Below are 21,064 nucleotides of genomic sequence, written 5' to 3'. Positions count from 1 at the left end.
CAATGGAAAGATACACAGGCATAGAAGATAATGAGTATCCTAAATGTACAGCATAGTATATTGATTAGCTGTCAAAAAGTAAAGTAATTCTATAATACTGCCATTTGGGAATGAACAGAAAAAAGGATGGGATAAAGCTGGAAAGAGCTGAATTTACAACTGAGGAACAGTAACGCAGTAACTACATTTTTAAGAGGGAAGTAACAAAGAAAATAGTATTTGAGTAACTCTAAATGTGAATAGCCTGAAAGAAGAGAGATTACAGGAAGGAGATAAGAGGGCATTATAATGAAGTGAAATGGAAAAATCACAAATCTGGAAAGAAAAGCCTGTGTTCAAGTTCATGTTGCATAATTGCTAGCTATGTAACCTTGAGTAAATGGTTGCTTAAGTGCCTCATCTATTAAGTAGGGATAATAATACTGATCTTGTGCTCAAGATGAGATAATGTGAAACCACCAAGAACAGTGCCTGGCAAGTAGTAGATGTTCAGGAATAGAGGTCATTATTAGTTTTTGAGTATTGATACTTTAGGTGATGAAGATGCAAATGAGGTGACTTTAAAACTAGAAAATAAGAGGATACGTGAGATTGAAGAGGAAGAGTAGCTAAAACATGGAGGCACTGGACATTATGGAAACACAAAAATACTCCTTAATGAATCTTTTAAAGAGCAGAAATGGTTGTTTTACTTCATATTATAGTGGTTTAGGGTCTATTCCTTCTATAGATGTCAGCTGTTTTCATCCTGTTCCTATTCCTATCCTGGCTTCCTCTGAGAGTTATAACTTTCCCTCCATTCCAGACTGGGATCTTGGGTGAACTATGCAGTTTGCGAAACATCTCCTTTCTGGTCCTAAATCTTAAAATACATTAGCATATATTTAATCTACATCTCCATTTACTTTCACTTGAAATTTTCTTTGCTGTGCAATTGTCCCCACACACAGATATTCAGCCTTTCCAGTAGCAGTAGGGCAGTCTCTTAGGAACTGGTAAAATACAGCTCATGCATCTGAGCAAATTGATCTGACATCTCTGCATAAATCTGAATGGGATGACTCTTTAGACAGTTCCTACTCAGGAATGGGAGTTCATTCAACTAGTGATCTTATCTCCTAGCAAAGAGAAAAATAAACCTGAAAATGAATTTGGAACAAGGATAATATACAGCAGAAGTCAAGAGAGAAAGATGGAAAACGCATTGATGTAGGAAAGAAAAACAAAGAAACTTTAAAATGATTTATGTAGGACAAAAGGAAGTTGTTAAAGCCCTCACAAAGTCAAATATCCCGATTAAAATAATCAGGATGAAAGACAGGTAAGCAGTTAATAGATGGTACAAGAGAAAATTCTTGGAAAACACTGCCTTTAAGGCACAAACAGAAAAATCCTTTTGAGAGGTGAAGCTGTTTCCCCAACCTCCTCAATGGATAACAAGTCTAGCCCTGTTTTTATTTTTATATTTTTTAAAGATTTACTTATGCATACAAGAACTGGGGTACAGGCCAGAGGTGAGAGGGCGTGAGAGGATTCACCAGAGACAGAGTAGGGAACAGAACAAGCAGACTGAGCAGTAGCTTCAGACAGCTTCATAGTGCTGTGTCTCAACCCTAGTGCCACTAGGGAGGCCCTAGCCCTATTTTTAAATAGGGTTGGTGCCTCATGAGTCAGATCATATGGTTGAATAACTCTGTGCCCCCTCCTTAACAACCCTTTGGAAATCTTTGAGGCACACATAATAATCAAATTTGGTGTAGCCACTGCAATCTGAATCAATATGGGAGAAAGTACTTGAAACAACATCCATTTTGTAACAAAACTAGAGACTGACTGGAATTAAGGTACAGATAATCTTAATAACATGTTATAATAATCAACTGAAAATAAGTATTACTCAGACATGGCATATCACACCATCTATGATTCTCTACAAAGCTAAAGTGCCAATTTTTGAAGATGATGAGAGATTACTCTGAACAACAATGGTAAATCCACTTTTGACATAGAATACAAATTTAAGCTGGTTCAACAATTGTTAGGATTTGAAAAGTCAATACTGACTCTACAGAGAACTGGTGGTACCTTCAATAAACACGAGGGAAAAAGTAAGAATTAAAACTTCAACTTCATGATTCATTCAAGCCAAAATAACTGATAGGAAAGTAAAAGGGAAAAATTACACTAAATAAGGACTGAAGTCAAATGTTGTTACTGTCAGAAAATAAAAGTCTAAGAGTTGTAATTTCTACATTTGGTGAGAGAATAAAATGGAGATGGTAAACAGATTAAGAGTGAAGAGTGAAACTCTGATAGAGATAAAAAAGCAAGGAGAAAGTAATATTAAAATTTCTGTGATGAAATTTAGACTAATACAGCCTAAGGTTTTTACTTGATAGGAGAAAAGTGATATTTCGCTTTTAACTTAATTAATCAATATTTGAAATACAACAGTTTTTCTCTCAGGAAGTTAGATTTATATAAATTTTACATATTGAAAAATAATACCAAGTGTTTGGTGTGGGAGTTTTGTTTTGCATGTTATATATATATTTATCCCTCAATGTCACATTTTGAAGGAAATCTGAAACATCACTACATCTTTAAAAATTGCTTGTCTATCTCTAAGAAGGCTCTTTAAATATATAACCATAACACCATTATAACATCATTAATGATTCCTTCATTTAGTTAACCATCTTATTAATGTTTAAATTTCTTTTAAAAATTTCAGTTTCTGCAAATCAACATCAAGAAATGCCCACACATTGTTAAAATCTTTTTTTTGCAAAGTATTTGTTAAAGAAACAAGGTGTTTATTCTCTAGAAACATCCCACATTCTAAATTTTACTCCGTATTTCTCCATTTTGTTATTTAACACATCCCTCTTTCCCTGTATTTCCTATGGGCTTGTAGCCAAGTCCAAGGACTTCCTTGGATTCAGGTTCAACTTTTCACAAAATTCTTCACAGGTGGTAAAATGGCTTTGGTACTTACTGACTAACACTTTAACACTGATAAAAAATTGGAGGACTCAGACAAACTAACCTGCTCAATCTTGCCAAAGTTGTAGACTGATTAAACGAAATAAATATGGTTGCACTTTAAGCTTCACAATGGTTTACAAATGCGATAGATGGTGTCATGTACTTCCATTAAGATACATGTATTGTTAGCTAATTTCTCTTGTGATACTAGCAACCATTGATGGCCATCAGCCAGACTTAATTTATTAGAGTTTATAAAATAGTATAATTATAATTCTATCATTTTCTCTTCTTTTATTACCTGAAATCAATTTTTAGTTATCTTGAAGTACAGATCAACAAAATTTTGAAAAATCTTGATTTCTGTTACATTTGTCATGGATACTTGTTCTAATATCATGGATGAAACAATGCCACTGATTCTGTCACAAAGGTCATTCACCACAACCGGACTATTCTCTTTGCCTTCTGGATATCTTCTCTTGTGATTGCAGTCATGTAGGAATAAATTAGGAAGTGAAGAGGGGTGGAGGTCAACTAAATACCAACTTCAGAGTCCCAATAACCAGGCACTCAGGTGACTGCTGGGAATTAACTGGGAAACATTCCCAGGGCAATGGTCATTCACAACACAGACAGGCAATAAAGAAAGCCAGGCAAATATCTGGGCTGTCTGTCATGAAGAATTCCTTAGACAATACAGTGACAAAAAGAATATTTCCTAAGCAAGAAAAGGGTTAAGAAAAGAGTAAAATGATAAAGGACTTCGCCACTGCATTATTGTACATAATTAGGTAATTAGAAGTATTAAAACAGACAAAGCATTGGGCCCAGATGAATTACTGAAGATGCCAGTATTCAATAAGATGCCCCAAGGGAAAAAAAAAAGACTGTGGTGAAAGTTATAATCATGAATAGGACAGAGAGAACAAAAACTGATGTCATGCCCATACTTTGAAAACAGAATCTCACAAGCTTTTATCCAAAATTTAAAATGAGCCTATGGACACTCTCTGACACACTATCAAACACCAAAATCACTTTAATACCAAATGCCAGTTGTTGTTTTATTAAAGACAAGCTGAAAAGTCAAGCAAAAAAACACACACTGAAAAATAATTGATAAAGCATGTAAGTAGACACACTATTTTTCTTCTTGCGCTCCTTGTTTTCGTTGACGAGTTTATCATTCTTCCTTTGTTGTAAATCTGCTTAGCTGTGGCCATGCGACAGAGAGCGAGCCAATGGAAAGAGAGTGAAAGTGATATGTCACCACAAAACCCAATATTCCTCTCCTCATAAGGCCCCAAACACATTTCCCTTCTGAGCTGAACAGATGGAAAAAGTAATGTGGAAGACCTGGGAAGCTATATGTGGCGCATAGTGGTTTTAAAATATATCTGCAAATTTTAAAACACACCTCTTTACGTTCTTGGATTGTTTGCAAAGAGGGAAGTATTCTCTGGAGAATGAACACAAGCAGTCGCAAGGAAAGACCCCCATGGAGAGGAACCAACACGAACTCGCCAGTCCTAGTCAAGCCTTTGGAAGACTGAAGAGCCACTTGCTACCTGACTGCCATCTCCTGAGAGACTCTCAAGTCACAGCCTCCCAGCTACGCTCCTCCCTAAGTCTTGATATGCCCAACTATGAAATTATAAATGATTATTGTTCCAAGTCACTAATTTTGGGTGGATCTATTACTAATAGGCAATTTTAATACATGAAACTAGGGGTGTTGTCAAAAAATTCCTAAAATATGTGGTAAAAGTGTCTCTGGGACGAAAGAAATCAGAAAGACTTTGCCTAGAGAATCAGTGAAAAACTAAGAGCACGGAAGAGGCGGTTAGCGAAGACAGACAGCCCATGAGCAGGTTGCCAGTGTGGGCAACGTTAAAAGAACGTTAGGAAAATATTATGAGAATGGAGAAAAGGGGATACATGTTATGTAATGGCAGCCTTGAGTTATATGGAAAATAGAAATGTATCCAATAAATTGGGTGATCTAGCTATCCAGGCAGTGTTGAAGGCGTTTGTTGGTATGGCTCAGTATTTATAGTAGAATAAGAGAAAAAAGCAAAAGGAAGAAATACTAACATAAAGGTGTTAGGACTTACTGGGTTTGAAAATAAACAGTTTTCTAATTCTCCGTTAGCAAATGATGACACTCCTTCTGGGCAAAGATCGAATCTAGGATACAAGGTCTAAAGATGAAACCAAGACTGTGAATGTAAATCCTCTGTAAAGATGTCAAAAAGCTCTCAAGCAGTGCTTCAGTGAACACTTCTGTCAGACAAGTTGTCCCAGTGCCCTATAAAGATTTTTAAAGCCAGGGCCTCCCTGGTGGCCTAGTGATTAAGTCTCAGTGCTATAACCACTATGGCCTGACTTCAATCCCCGTCCAGGAAGCTGACCAACATGGTGCAGCAGACTTCTCCTGTCTCCCCAGCTCCTCACCTCAGCAGTGTATTTCAGTAGATCCACCTGTTCTGCTCCCCACTCTGTCTCTGGTGAATCCTCTCACCCCCTGCACCTCTGGCCTATACCCCAGTTCTTCTATGCAAAAATAAATAAATAAAATTTAAATTAAAAGATTTTTAAAGCCTGCCTACAGAGACTGCAGCAGTTGGGAGGTCAAAATGCTGCTAAACATTCTACACTGGGCATGACCGTCTCTCACGACAAAGGATTAATTGGTCCAAAATGTGAATATTCCCAATACTGAGAAATTCTTGCACTAGAGCATATGACCTACTGAACAGAAACAATAACTACTTATTTAATTTCCACCTCTTTCTAACCAAGATTTGAGATAACTGACTAATGTGCTTAGCTCCTGTTTACTTCAGACTGCTTTGCATACAGAAAACATTCAATAAAATTTCCTTGAACTGAGAAATTGTTAAGTCTCGGAAAACAAAATTAACATAAAATATTATACAGTAGTGAGAAGACCTGGGTTTTCAAGTATTATTTCAATTTCAGCCATTAACAAGTTATATTTTCTCATGTCATTGTTTCTTTTGCAGCTTCAAATTTCTAGGTTTGCAAAATAAAATGACTGAAATAATGACCAGTACCACAGAAGTCTCTTATGAGCATCAGTCATTGGGGAATATGAAGATACAAACCATAAGGACTATACACTCAAGAAAATCTAGGTGTGCAAATAGACATTTCACAGGTACTTTTAAAGAAAAGATAATAAGACATCTATAATCTATAAAACAACACGAGAGTCTTTTTGTCAGATACTCAACTTCTAGAACACAAGCTGATAGTAAGTTCTTAAGCTGAATGAGTAAATATACCTATGAACCTACATATAAACAAATGAAAAATTAAAATTCAATGAACTCAAGAACTGGGGGCTAGGTAAAATATAAGAAAGGCCAGATGAGACTGCCTGCTGTGTTAATTTGTTTTTGCATTTAATAAAGGCAATAGTCATGTGTTGCTTCCTTAGGCCATAAACTGGAGGTAAACATTGATTTTGAAAAGGAAAAGAAATGAAATCAGGAATCTGTTGTGGTGACTAAGAAAAGACTCCAACCCAAAGGATTACAGAAAGTTCTCTAAGAGTCAGACATGGAACGTGGGAATTTGAAATTACCATACTTGTGAAAAAGTAAAGCACAGAGGTTAGAATGACATGAGAGTTATCAAAATATACATGGTTGGAAAAAGGCAGATAAGCTTGGCACTTCAGGAGATGACATTTGTCATCATCTAAAGAGTTTTTCATCAGAGGTTGTTTCTAGTCCTAAATGCTTTGAGTTATACACCAAGCCTTACACCTCACCACCTCCCTACCTTGACAAAACAAAACCAAAAAATTCTCTACTCATATCATAAAGGTAAAAAACTGGGGAAAATATCTAGGTAAGCAGCTATTGTACTTTAAGTGCAAGACTTTGTCACAATTAGAAATAAAGAATTTATTTTGCTATTTTTCAACAATTAAGAAAAAAATTGAAAACTATTCAAAGCATGATACCAGTACCAAAGTGACTTCCAATTCCAAACCTGCTTAAAAGTTCTGAAAAGACTGTTATACTCCTGGGTGGGTTATGTCTCCTAGAAACACTTAGGAAGGTTTACTTTGCCACCCACCAGATTTTATTTCATAAACTTCTCATAATTAATTGTGAACCCACAATCATAAACAGAGCTACAAAATATGACTTTCTTTAAAACAAAAGACCTCAAATGTGAAAACTCTGTGGGCAGCAGCTGAACGTGCTCTGACTGTGCCATCACTCCATGTACCTCTGCCCCCAATTCCCAGCACAGGAGCATCAGGAAGGTAAACATAGCCACATAAATGGATGCTCTGCACCAAACACACCTGCATTTTCACACAAATAGTGAAAAAAAATTTAAGTTTTCAAGTATCCTATGCTGGAATAAATGCATGTTAAGGATCTACATGCTTAAATGAAACAGAAATGGGGAAAATCCACGTTAAAAACAGGACCAGTACAGGAAAATGCATGTTTCCAAATATATATGCACCCGCAATAATCAAATATTTTGTTTTTACCTTAAATGTTGTCAAATGAGGAAGGACTACAGGCCATTTGACAGAGAATTATTTCTTGTGTTCCTGAAAATCTGTTTTTCCCTCTCTTTAATATTTAAGAAACACACACACAGGTTGCCGACAACTCTTACAGAGCGGCTTGTGTTGTAGTTTTCACTTTCTCGGCTGTGAACAAGTGCATATGTGAGGGCTGGTCGTGCATGCACAAGCATGTACTTCGCCTGCATTAAATAAAATCACAACACAACACCAAGTACATCCACTCATTCATGTGTGCCTGCAGTCCACCTCGAGGAGACTGAAAATATAAATACAAGCTGCTATTTTGGTGTGATCACACGAATATGGCAGCTTGTGTGTTTTTTTTTTTCCCTTTAACATTTTAACACTGGGCAGATTGTCTGCATTAACACACACCAAAATCAATTCTGCTCTGAAATTGCTTGTAAAAATCTTCCTTCCCTGAGGAATTTGGTTTTTATTTAAGTAAATAGTAGGCTTGGGAGGAAACCAGGCATAAGATACCAACACTTAGGACAGCTTCACTCTCTAAAGCTGACAGTGTCGGGCCGGAGCACTGGCAGTATTTCTCATAAAATGGGGACCATGGAAAAAATGGACTTTAAACAAGAAAAAATATCTGTTAATACATTATCTTTGTAAAATCACCTTTGTGGTTTTAGTGCAGAAAAAAATTTCCAGGTAGCATAATTTCATGCTGCCCACTACACAGTGTAAGATAACAATTAAATTTATGAAATGATTCAGATGAGATTTGCACATATGTATAAAAATTCACAGAGGTATCTTAAGGACAGAGAAAAGGAAATTAAAGCAAACATTTTGCATAGGCCATATCTAAAAGTTCATGATGAATCCAAAATTAAATGCAGACATTCACATCACATACTATGCAAAAATGTAACAATGGAATCATTTATAGAGCTCTGTCTGGTAGAACTTTTTAGAATGATGGGAATGTGCTATATCTGTGCTGTCCCATGCAGAAGTCAATAGCACTTGCAAAGTGGCTATTGTGAATGAAGTCTTAATTTTTAATCTTAATTTAAATTTAAATTGCTGCAGTGCCTAGTGGCTACCAAACTGGACACTACACAATACAGTCTTAAAAAGGAGTTTTAGCAATTATTAGTGAACCCATAAAACATCAGATGACAAGATAAAAAAAACTGAGGAGACAAAGTTCACATAAATAATGTCTAGATCTTGACCCATATAGGAAACTATAAAAAAAGGGGAAGCATTAAAGTGAAAAGGTTGCATCTTTAAAGATGTAACCACAACATGGAGACTCAAATAGGAAAAAGTGTAATTAAATGATGAATAAGCTCTCTGAAGTGCTAACTACAATAACCCGATAGTAGCCAGAAACATAAAAGATAAAAAACTGAAGGTGATGAGTAGCTTACTCAATAAGCAATCAGATAAAATTTAACAGCTTGAGTTACAATGATAAAAGTAAGTTCAAGAATTTTAATCATTAAATTCAAAAGAGGGAGAACACATCAGGAAAAAGAAGATACTATTTGGCAATAGCTTATAAATCTGTTGATTTGCCATTGATATTATAGATACTATAAATATACTTTCGGAATAGACCTTGACAGACTAAAAGAACAGACTTCTTTGGCATTTAATATGGAAGAGATTTTATTCTAACTCAATATTTCCTATCATTTAAAATAATATGAATTTCCTTTGACGTTACAGCCTTTTAAAGCATTGCAAAATTGGCTAGAAATGGACATTTCAAGCCCTGACTTAGAAATGCTATAAATTGGAAGGCCCTTGATTTACCTTTTGATTATCAGTTTTTTTCAGCAATAAAAATGAGAACAGTAACAACCTCATTAGGCTGAGATAAGGAACAATTAATTGAAATGAATATAAAGCCCTTTGAGGCAAAAAGGTTCTCAGGGTAAAAGAATATTAAAATTAGTTGAAAGAGGAGATAATATTTAATACAGTGACACATTCAGATCAAATTCAATAATCATGGCAACAATGCAGCTTAAGAAATGAAATTATCTTGTTAAACTCAGTCTAGAAGGTTGATAACAGTATTTTTAAAAGTGTGCTTATGCCACTGAAGACAATGTTAGAGCTTGTTATTACTAAAATTGAACAACACTGATCATTAATGATAAGATTCACAATCAATGATTAATTATTAAACATCACATTGACTCCGTACAGTGAGACAGAAACAAGATTAGATCCATGCCCTCCAGGAGCTTACCATAAAGTGTGAAAGATGACATTTGGGCTAACCCTAGAGCTTGTGTACTTATTGTATCTATTATGGTACCAGTTATGCTGCATTGTAACAGACTTTTTGGTTGCTTTCTGTATTGGGCTTTGGGCTTCTTAATAGTCCAAGTCATAATTATCTTGGCATCCCCAGTGTCTGGCACCCTGATGAGATTAATATAAATTACTTAATCATTGGAAGATTATTCACTCTTGCATTGGGAGGTCTAAAAAAACATAAGACCAAACAAAATTAAATAATATTATCAAAAGTTATTAAGAAAATTCTACTAGAACAAAGAGTAGGCACAAATTATTTCTAATTGTAAAAACTGGAAAATGTTTCGTGAACAGAGGGTGGTGATGAACTCAGGCCTTGAAAGATGAGTTGTCAGGAATCCAACAGGAAGTGGAGGGGAGAAACAGCATTCTAGCAGAGGAGAGGTCAGGTAACGCGGGCCATGGAAAAATGGAAATCACAAAACCTGTTCAGGGAATAAAGCCAGAGCACTGATCTAAAAGGGAACTGTGGAGAAACTGCAGGTTTCAGCTTCTGCATACATGGAGCTGGGAAGTCACCGCTTCATCCTAACAACTAATAAAAACTAAACAAAAATCAACAATTCCACTTGCATCTTTTCTCACCTAAAGGAAGGGGGTAGAGAGGGAGGGGAGCTTGAGGCAACAGTGTTGAGTGAATCATCAAAAAGTGAAAGACAGATACTGGATGGTTTCACTCATCTGAGGAATATAAATACGAACAACAACAACCAAAAAAACAAAAACAAAAACAAAAAAAAACCAATTACACACAAATAACAGAAGAAATAAAGAAGTTGAACTTGGCAAAAACGAAGTTAGTGGTTACCGGAGGACTTCTGCAGTGGACTTCTAACTGCTTTAGTTGCCTCTGTTCTTGCCTCCACCTTCACCCCACTGCACAGGAGTCAGAGTTACCTTCTTAGATACCATACTCTGCTTAATATCCTTCAATGGCTTCCCAATGCAATGAGAATAAAATCCCAGCTCTTTACTATGGCTTATAAAACTGTTTGGCACTTGCCCTACTCTGAGATTTCCCTACTTGACATCACTTGTCTCCAGCTATCCCTGTCTCCCTTTTGCTCCTCTAAATACTGAGCTCATTCGTACTGAAGAATTTTCTACCAGCTGTTTCCTCTGCTTGGAGTGTTCTTCCCTTAGATCCTCACATGGTTGGCTCTACATAATCTTTTGCATCTCAGTCAAATATCATCTTCTCAGGGACGCCTTTTCTGATCACTGGTTCTGAGGCAGCTGGCCATTTCTCTAATTATCCTATGACCCTGCTTTCTCTCTTCAGAGTAACTGTCACCCTCTACCATTATTCTCTTTATACATGTCTATTGTCTCACAATCCACCCCCACACGGAGCATTAAAATATACATCCTGTGACGGCAGGCCCTTGTCTGTCTTATTCACCACTCTGGGCACCCATTGCAAAGGATAGGATGAGAATACAGAAGACATTCAATAAATATATGTTAAAAAAATTCTTATCAAAGATGCTAGTGAATCAGAAATACTGTAACACTGAGCTGTACATCTTCCTTTCATCCCCTATCGCAGTCTGAGCTGCTTCACAGACAGGACTGAAAACCATGGATTTTATATCATATAGTGCCTTATAAAAAGAATGTATTACCTAAAGAAGTAAAATTATTCAAGCTATTCGGCTTTTATGATTAGGCAGTTTGGGAGCTTTAAAGTAAGACTGGCAGTCTTACTTTGCAAGCTGTTTCTTGCATTTATACAGAGATGGCACAGAGACTTATTCTTAGACATGGAGAGAGATACAGGAGAGTCTTCTAGGGAAGAAGGCATGCAACCAATCCCACCTAAACTGTGGGCTTCTGAGCTGCCTTCCTTGATCTTGGGTTTGCTAAATAAAAGTGTATCAGAGGAGACAAATTATAAGCAGAAAAAAAAAAGCCACGTGATATATGCTACACACACTAACATACACACACACTGCATAAGAAAAATACATAGAAAATTTAATACCAAATAGTTAAAAGAACATAGTTTTTGATACCAGAAAGAAAACTTTCCTACATAGCAAAGCAGAAATATTTGATCTAAGCAACCAAAATGATGAATAGACTACCAATGCCACTTCCTATTCAGTTTCACTATTTGAGTTTCTCCTCTTGTTATTTACTTAATATTTTGGCCCACGAGTGGCCTCTGAAAGCGTGACTCTGCCTCAGCGCCACGGTGCCTGTACTTCCGCCTGATAACAGTAGGAGACTGATTACAATCCTTAACAGTCAGATCAAACTGAAGCTGTCCATTTTTCTAAGCTAACTGCCTAGACATTTTTTTAAAGGGGATACTTTATGACTTGATTAGCAATATATACCATGTATTTTGCTTTTACGAGGTCTGCTTTACTATGATTGATTACTGATTACTTAAGTGATTGCTGAGGAAATTCAATCATTCATTTATTCAACAAGTATTTACTGAGTGCCTACTGTGTACCAATACAGTGGCATTCTATTTTCTGAAACTACATAACTAGAGAGGACCAGGAACTACCATCCAAGGCCTCTGGGAGTAGCTTCCCTACAACCATTTCTTACTCCTGGATTAACTGGAGAACTCAAGCTCATCAAAATGTTCCTGGATTTCCACCTGCCAACCTGCTACCACTGCCAGTTATCTATGGTTTTGTTGTTTTCTAAACACATGATTCTTCTGAATTATTTCCACTTTAAACTGAAAATTTCACTTATTGACAGGCAGTCTAATGTTAACAGCCATCCATCTAGTTATTCAAAGTTCAAGACCTGAAAAAAGGTAAATGTCAGAGAGCTTGAAGCCTTGACATGGTGATATTAGCTAGCAAGAAAGAGGAAGAAAGGCAGAGCTGTGAAGAACTTGGAGGAAGGCACCAGAGATACGCCCGACCTTTGATGTATCTGGTTCATTCTAGATTCCAAAGATTAAATTCAGTTATATAATTGCTTATAGCTTAAAGCATAAACACACCTAACTTCCTATTATGTACTCATAAATCTATTGTACAACAATACTGTAAGGCAGTTTCTATTAGCCCTGTTTTATAGAAAAGGAAACTGGCAGGAGAGATGTTCATTGAAAGTAATTTGACCAATATTACAAGTATGTTTTAGCTAGAAGCTAACACTAGGCTCATCTGACACAAATTCTATGTGCGTCTTATGTCCAGGAAGATGAGGCCCAGTATATAAAAGATATGGATATAAACTACATGCTAAGTATGAAATACTCTTTCATGTGCAAATACTAAATAGATTGAGATAAAAGGGTGTTTTCAAACTGGAATGTCTTGCAGAGAAATAGGAAGGTAAATATAATATTTATAATTTAAAAAGTAATATGGTTAGAAAGGATTCAAAAGTATAAAGATATAAATTTATCTTGCAATACCAGTATTATGACTACCTAATATAACCTCAATCAGAAGCATGTAACTTCAAATAATTGTTTCAAAAACTTATTACATATTATTTTAATATTATTAATGTTATTATAAATAAAATTATTTTGAAAAAGGAACACAGAAGTCTATATTTTAAAAATAGAAAATAATCATTATTTTCAAAATCTGGTCAAAGTTATAACCTTGTTATTAGCACAAACAGAATAATATATTCAATTAAGTCTCCTCTATGGTTTTTGTATTTTCCTAAATTATAAAGTGGTAACACCAATTTGAACTATTGAAAGCAACTTGTAAATAGTTCCACGTACGTTCTTCTGACATCTTGTTCAATCATCGATCGAAGTTCTTTATCTTGGAAGAATTTGTTCCAAAGACTCTGAAATAAGGAGAACACACTATTGAAAACATTCTCACACCTTTGCTTGACTTTTAAAATCTCAATGTAATAAACTGATTTAAATAATTAAATTTGTTCTTCTATGGCTTGTCATTTCACATGGCAGAAAACCTGAGGTTGGAATTTTCACTAAATCTAGTTCAATTTCAAAAAGACATCCTGTTCTAAAATCAATTTTTCCACATATTATTGTAATTATTTAAAAAATTTCTGCTATCTATATAAAGTGAATGATACTTTGCCATACACCCGCTACTACACTTATGACAATAAAAGGCCTCCTTATACCAGAGCAGGGCCAACTGGTCCCAACTTGAAGCTGACCTGAATTGCCAACACACCAAATGTAATTTTTCTACAAAGCTTTGTTTCTAATAAAATAGATTTTAATATATTTTTTAAAATGTGAATTAGTTTTACAAATTACTTAATATTTTAAGCTGTTATAGCATAGACTATAATAGTTATATTTATCAGGAAGCAGAAATGCTAGTATTATATATTAACTGGAAAAAAATTGTGGTAGTATGAATATCGGAATTATGCAGCAATTGTAGAAGATTCTATTCTACAGTTCTAAGGTAGCAATCATTCCTGGTTCTCACTGGAATATGCATGGCATTTGACCTGATCTTTTACCTGATTTTCAAAATCTTCTTTATAGACACAGTAGAAATAGTTACATTTTTCAGGGAAGTGAGGCTATCAAACCAATCCTCTTTCTAGCATAAAAGGGAACTTTCCTCTGCCTCCCTAAGGCACCCTTAATGAAAACAATTCCATCCGTGTCTATAAGCTCTTCCATATTGCTCTGAGTTCCTACAGATCCCCGGAATGAAAGGGGCATTCCACATAGATAGATCATAAAACTCCTACCACACAGGATATTCACAGCATGGAAGAATTTCCATTTGAGTTAGGTGGTATAGTATGTGGGGTAAAAAAAAAACAACAGTTGGTATGAAACCGCCTTGTGTTGGTTTTGATTGATACCAGTCCAAAGTACATTCTTGGGGGTAAAAAATGTTGAGATATGAATAAAAGTGAACTTTACCCCTTCATCCTGTGAAAGGGGATTGTTGATCATCAAATCTTGCTGGCCAACAACCTTCCTTGGGTTTGTGATGTGCTGGTAAAAGAAAGAAAGAAAATACACACACACTAAGATCAGCGGTTACTGGACTTAAAAGCATTCCTAAAAAAACAATCATCATAATTAAAGAGCAACTTACTATTTCTTTAATGTTGCTATACCAAGCTCTTAATTCTTTAATTCTACTTATCCATTGACTTTTATCTTGAGGAAGGACACAAAGAAATAGCTGTCAAGGGAAAAAAAATGGAAACTGGTGAAAAATCAGAAACAAAATGTTAAACTGTGCCAAATAGAATCACCTGAAAATTGAAGGAGAAATTAATATTTATGCTATTTTATATTCATAGCATCATTCCAATTCTCAATAAATTATATATGGGGATATTTGAGAAATACATAATTTGATAATTCAGATGCTGAACAAAGGCCCAAAAATAAGAACCCAAAAGCTATACTATAAAGTCAACCTTCCTGCCAGACTTACATTAAAAAATGAATAAGAAAAATTCACTGTTCAATTTGTTCAATGCCCATTTTATATTCTCATACAGGTAAAAAGTCAAATTGGTAATTTCAAGGTTAATATTTGTCTTAAACAGTTAAAGGACCGAGAAGAACAATCCGAGGACACAGCCTAAGAAGTGAAGTCATTCCTTTTATAACAGAAAATATAATTTACAATTGGTAATCAACTTATGAAAATAACAAGCATTCATAGAAAGACAAATTTGATTTAATTTAGTTTAATATAACATTAAAATAAATCTGGATTTGAGCTTATTTTTAGCAAATGAAGGGTACTAAAAGTTAAACAAGGAATGGGGGGGTAGGGTACACATATTTGCGTACAAATATTCTAGCAGCAGGTCTCCCGTCTTTACTGCCTGCATCTAACAAAAGAAAAATGTATTTTAATTATTAAATCTAAATTATTAAATCTGAAACTGTCTAATATATCATGTGTTTCTTACTGTCTTACTTGCACAGATTTCTTATACTCAATTGATGCAGATAAACCCTAAAAACTTTTGATAGAAGTAGTATTAAAAATGAGTCGAAACCTGAATTAATTCTTTAAGAGAACAAAAAAGGACATTATTTCCAAGCACTAAAAAGAGAACTAGATTATTGCTCCTAGTTTTGGTAACCAAAGGCCCTTCCTCTCAAAAGGCGGCTGACCCAGTTTCCTTCCATTTGTTTCTTGACATCCTTCATTTCATTTCTAGGAAAAGAAAATGAAACCTCTTTTCCATCTGCAATTTGTGAAGGAAAAAGGAAGGATGACTAAATGATGGTACTTGATATAATAAGAACCTGAAAGATAATCCCCCTCTGCTCCTTCCCAGCTTCAGGGATTTCTGCAAAAGCCTCTGGGGAATGTAAAAATGTTGCTTGATTTCTGCACCATCAAATGAGATGAAGACGGTTTTTCAAATGACTCCTTCAGCAACACTATTCAGGACTTAGATACTTCGACCTTACGAGTAAACGTCCAATGAAAGATAAACATAGATGGCCAAAAAATTGAGAGTAAAGTGTCCTGGCAAATTCAGTGATCCTTGCATGGGTAATCTTCCAGGGTATCAGGTAATGTGTTGATATACTGCAAGCACAAACTGTAAATAAATATTTTCTTCTTACCTTCCAGCAAATGCTGCGGAACCTGCTGCTTCTCAGCTGCCCATTAATCCCCTTCTGCCTTATTGTTGCCAAGTAATTGTTGTTTACAAATAGTTCTTCCCATTCTTTCCTATATGCAAGAAACCAAAGCATGGGATCCTTTTGTTAAAATTCTTCTGCTTGGAGAGGAGTGCTACAGGAAATTAATTTTAAGTAAGTCTAAGAAATGCAACTTTTAAAACGTATATATTTAGTTGTGTACTGTTTCTGAATGCATGGCTGTCTTTTTGGACAGAATTCTTCTGTAGATTTAATGAATATGTAGATCGCTATAATTCTGCCAGCTACTGAAATTCATAATGTCTATGGAGGCTATTCCATTTCCTCTAAAATGTTGGTAGTGCAGTTCAGTGAATAAACAAGAAAAAAATGAATATTAATATGAGTGAAGGACTGTTTTAGTCATTGACACAGATACACCTGCTTCAATAAATACAAAACAAAAAAGTGTACTGATGATTATATTGGCTTTGCACATTTATTATCTGTTTAAATGAACCCATTTCTCTTTAATGTCAAGTCAGGCAGTTAAATATAATAGAAGACTACTTTCTTTAACTTTTAGTGCTATTTACTATTGAAATCTCTACAACTTCTTTCTACATGATCAGTTTTAAAATTTTAACAGGTGCAGGCAAATTTGAAAAAAACATCAAAAAATTAAAAAGCCTCACTGTAAAAACTGTTAAAGGCAAGCTTGAGTACCTTGCAGTACCTATGGCTGAGCAGATAAACAACTGAAATATGCCTCCCAGGCACGCAGACACCAGGGGCCTAACACCTGTGCCTCATTAATATACAAGTAAATCTGCTCTACTGGGAAACAATTGGAAATTAATTGTCCCAAACCATTTACTGAGTTTGAATAAAGGAAATAGACCTATATTCACTGTATCTTCTACCAAACTAAATGTCAAAAATCATTTGCCAATAGTTAAAGGCTACTGAGTACAGTTTTATGAAATTTAGACTTCATCCCACAGTACTTATAATTTAAAATGTATTACCAAAGCTGATACCCCTGCAGTCTCTTCAGAGACTTCCTCAAAAGAAAGCCTCTAAACACTCCATTGTCCTGCTATACCCACACGCAGTTGCCGCGGGCCAGACCCTATGTACACGATGCTATCAGAGAGCCAGGAACGTGGCCAAGTGGACACCTAAAGCTCAAAAACCTGACTCCAGGTCAAGCCGAGCCTTTTCCAGAGTGTTCCTGAAGAGTGACCAAAGGCAATGGCATATCCCTCGTGCCCCAAACAGGGGAACAGCTTCCACCCCCTATTGATTCCCAATTAGCCAAGTCTCTGGCCAATAGGAACTTGTGGCTAAACATGCTGAAGAGGACACATCTCCAGGCCCATCCTGATAGATATATGTTCCTACCACCATTCCACAAAAATTTCTTATTCTCATCACCATTCTACTCCTAAGAGGAAATACTATTTTGTTTTTATTGAAATTTTATTTGTATTATTAGTGAAACTGAAATTTCTTCTTTTTAAAACTTCCTTCTTGGCCTTTGCCTACTTAAAGCAATCTAGGGTAGTGGTTATGAGAATGGACATCTGAGCCACACTCCTGGGATCAAAAAGGCAGCCATGCAAGCAGACACAGCGCATGGTCCACTGCTGGCTACCCACAGCGATGCAAGTGTGCGCATGTCTGTTTCTTCACCTGTTAAATGGAATTAAAATATAGCATCTCTCTGAAAATATTATTAAAATACTGGATTAGGCCTCAGGAGGGTGCCCAGCATGTTATAATATTTAAAAAAATTAATATTATTAATAATAAATGTGCCTTTTATATTAGCATGCTTAATTTTTCACAGCTTTGCCTGCCATATATTTTTTCAGCCCAATTATCTTGATTTTCAACACACTGAAATTTTTCAATTTGTGTATAATTTTAAACAAACATCATTTTCTGTGGATGTTCTTTTCATGCTGAACTAATTCTTAGTCACCCAAATTCAAAGAAATATTCACTGAAATCTTATCACTTTAGTCCATTTGTATTAACTGTAATATTTTAGATACTTTCCCCACATGCCAACAATTTCATGTACATTAAACTATATGCCATTCTTTTCAACGTCATATTTTTACAGCTTGAAGCAGTATTTAAAAGACAAGCTCAGCAATGATGTCACAGGCACACCAGACAAGTACACACCTCAGAAACTGTTAAGGGCATTGAAAGAGCTATGATCTATGAGAAAAAGTCCAAATAATTGTGCATACAAAAGGAATCATAACTTGTGAAAGACTAAGCAGCTCCATAACCTGCAAATTCCAGCACTTTCCATATAAGAAAGGGAAGCCTCTTCCCAAATCAGCTCCTATTAATAACAGGTACCAAGACACTGGGAAAACCGACACAGCTGGTGGCGCGATTCACTGCCATCCCGTCAAGTGAAGCAGCCTTTCAAGGTCAAGTTACATACTACTTAGGTAAAGAAGGATAATTGTTAGGTTAAATAAGAACCTGGGCCTTGATTACAGTGTTGGTAAAGAAAAAAGGAGACTGAGGCACGTGAAATGGAAATATTACCTTTGAAATTCACAACCAATTAAATTTATTCATGGGTACTTAAGATTTCCACTTAAGGAATAACATCTCGAACTGATGAAGAGCTCTAGCAACAGAGGGGCTTAAATGCACCAAGCTAATCTATTGTCTTTCTCTTCTATGGAATAGGGTTTCAGTAATAAACTGGCATAGAGCAAACATAATAAACATTTACTTTAGTGCCTACTATGCGTTTAGCACTCAGATTTTTTTTTTTAAGTATATAGTTAAGGGGGTAGACAGATGAATGTGTAAACCAATAATAATATGGTTAATGCAAAGCACTCTGGCAGTATAAAGGAGGAAGAAATACTTTTATATGTAAAATTTAAACTCAGTATAGAAAATAATAAATAGTAGCACCACAAACACTGAAATGTTCCACCTAAGAGCCAAGGTGTCAGAATTTCACCTAGAGGAAAAAATGGTTGAAAAGTTGAGCCTTTCAAAGGGGAACCTGACCAAAGTGAGAGCTTTTTATGATGACAGGTGGACTATTTACTCCTGAATTCAGATGAAAAAACGGGAAAGCACAGAGGGTATTGAGAAGTCAGTGGTGGCACTTGTCAATTTAATTGACAAATATAAAGGAAAAGTGATTGCTAAACTTTGTCTTATACACAAAGAGATGTACCTGTATACATCTCTAGGAAACCCTATTCCATAGAAGAGAAAGACAATGGATTAGCTTGGTGCCTTTATTATGCACCTCTGTTGCTAGAGCTCTTCATCAGTTCGAGATGTTATTCCTTAAGTGGCTACAAGTACACATGAATAAATTTAAATGAGATATCTAGTGCCTACAATAGCAAAATCTGGCAATGATGCTATTTAAATGCTCAGGGAATCAATTTATATTATGTAATATTTTGAATAAATCACTTCTAACCCTAAAGTAACCCTGTTGGCTGATTCCAATCATGAATGATGAAACCAAGATTCAGAAAAAGAAGTTGTCGGGAGAAAAAAGGAAATTGAGAATTAGGAAAAGCATCTTCCTGGAATAACATGGAAAAGCACACTATAGGGAAACATGATACTCCAGACATCAAAGGACTAAAACGGCCTTTAGCAACAAGGTGAGGTAGAAATGGCCTCCCCCTGGTGGCACAGAGGTTGAGTGCTGGGTTGCGAGGCTGCCCACAGCCTCTGCAGCGCCAGTTCGATCCACGGCAACTGGCGAGGGTCCCACCAAAAAAAAAAAGAAAAGAAATGTGGCCTTGGATTTTCTTCCTTGGATTTACATCACTCACATCCAAGAGACAGAGGTAAGTTTCCACCAGTTGGATTGAGACGGTTTATTCAACAGCTGCTGTGAGTGGTTAAAAATCTGGTACATTTAGGTGTGTAAAAGTGACTGGAACCTGGGCCTTCAGAACTCTCTTGACAAAGCACTAATGCCATCTAGTGGCAACTACTCTGTTTTGCAGGCACTGGGTCCCTAAAAACAAAACCGGCACTTAAGCAGGGAGAGGTAGACGGGGGTTGATTTCATATCTCAGGCTAGTACTAACAGAGTATTACTGGTGTTTTGGAAGCATTGAGTCAAGAAGGATTCTGAACCTACCACTGTGCGCCTCAGAGAACAATGACCAATTAAAAATGCTTGTCATAGCAATGCAATTGTTTCTAAGTAAATGGAATATGAACAGTTGCAGCAGCAATTGATGCTTTCCTTCTAAGACCTGTTCTGGTAGTTCAGCCTCCTGCAATGGGATTTTTCTGACATGGAAATCAATATAGCTGATGATCATAAACATATACCTATTTCTGACTGATAAGATATGCACATAAAATAAATACAAAACTAGTAGCTTCTAAATTTAATTTTTGTAATGTAAATAAAGAATAAATGACAGAATTATGTGGTAATTCTGGACTAGAACATTTATGAATCATTGACCCAAATGATTGATACACTAAAGAAAATATTTATTTTATATGTAACCCATTTCCATGTATTATTTGGACCTAATTTAAGAAACCCAAACAATTACAATCCCTGAAAAGAGTTCAGAAACTAAATATAGTGTAGTGCCTCAGGAGCT

At 35.8% G+C, this 21,064-nt stretch overlaps 1 protein-coding gene across 2 annotated transcripts in view; it reads right to left on the bottom strand.

The window, feature by feature from the left end:
- The window catches only part of TBC1D5 (TBC1 domain family member 5), a gene marked incomplete at both ends in the record, with an annotated part of 237,356 nt that overhangs the window by 159,962 nt on the left and 56,330 nt on the right, over window positions 1-21,064 (bottom strand). For both annotated transcript variants that reach the window (XM_084248105.1, XM_084248106.1), the window contains 4 exons: window positions 13,581-13,648; window positions 14,724-14,798; window positions 14,902-14,991; window positions 16,407-16,515. In XM_084248105.1, coding sequence (XP_084104231.1) covers window positions 13,581-13,648; window positions 14,724-14,798; window positions 14,902-14,991; window positions 16,407-16,515 — 342 coding nt within the window. The remainder of the gene's footprint in view (window positions 1-13,580; window positions 13,649-14,723; window positions 14,799-14,901; window positions 14,992-16,406; window positions 16,516-21,064) is intronic.

This window comes from Talpa europaea, assembly GCF_964194135.1.
Source record: "Talpa europaea genome assembly, chromosome: 11".
Lineage (NCBI taxonomy): Eukaryota > Metazoa > Chordata > Mammalia > Eulipotyphla > Talpidae > Talpa > Talpa europaea.
Note: the sequence above shows the minus strand (reverse complement) of the source record. Positions and strands in the feature narration are given on the sequence as shown.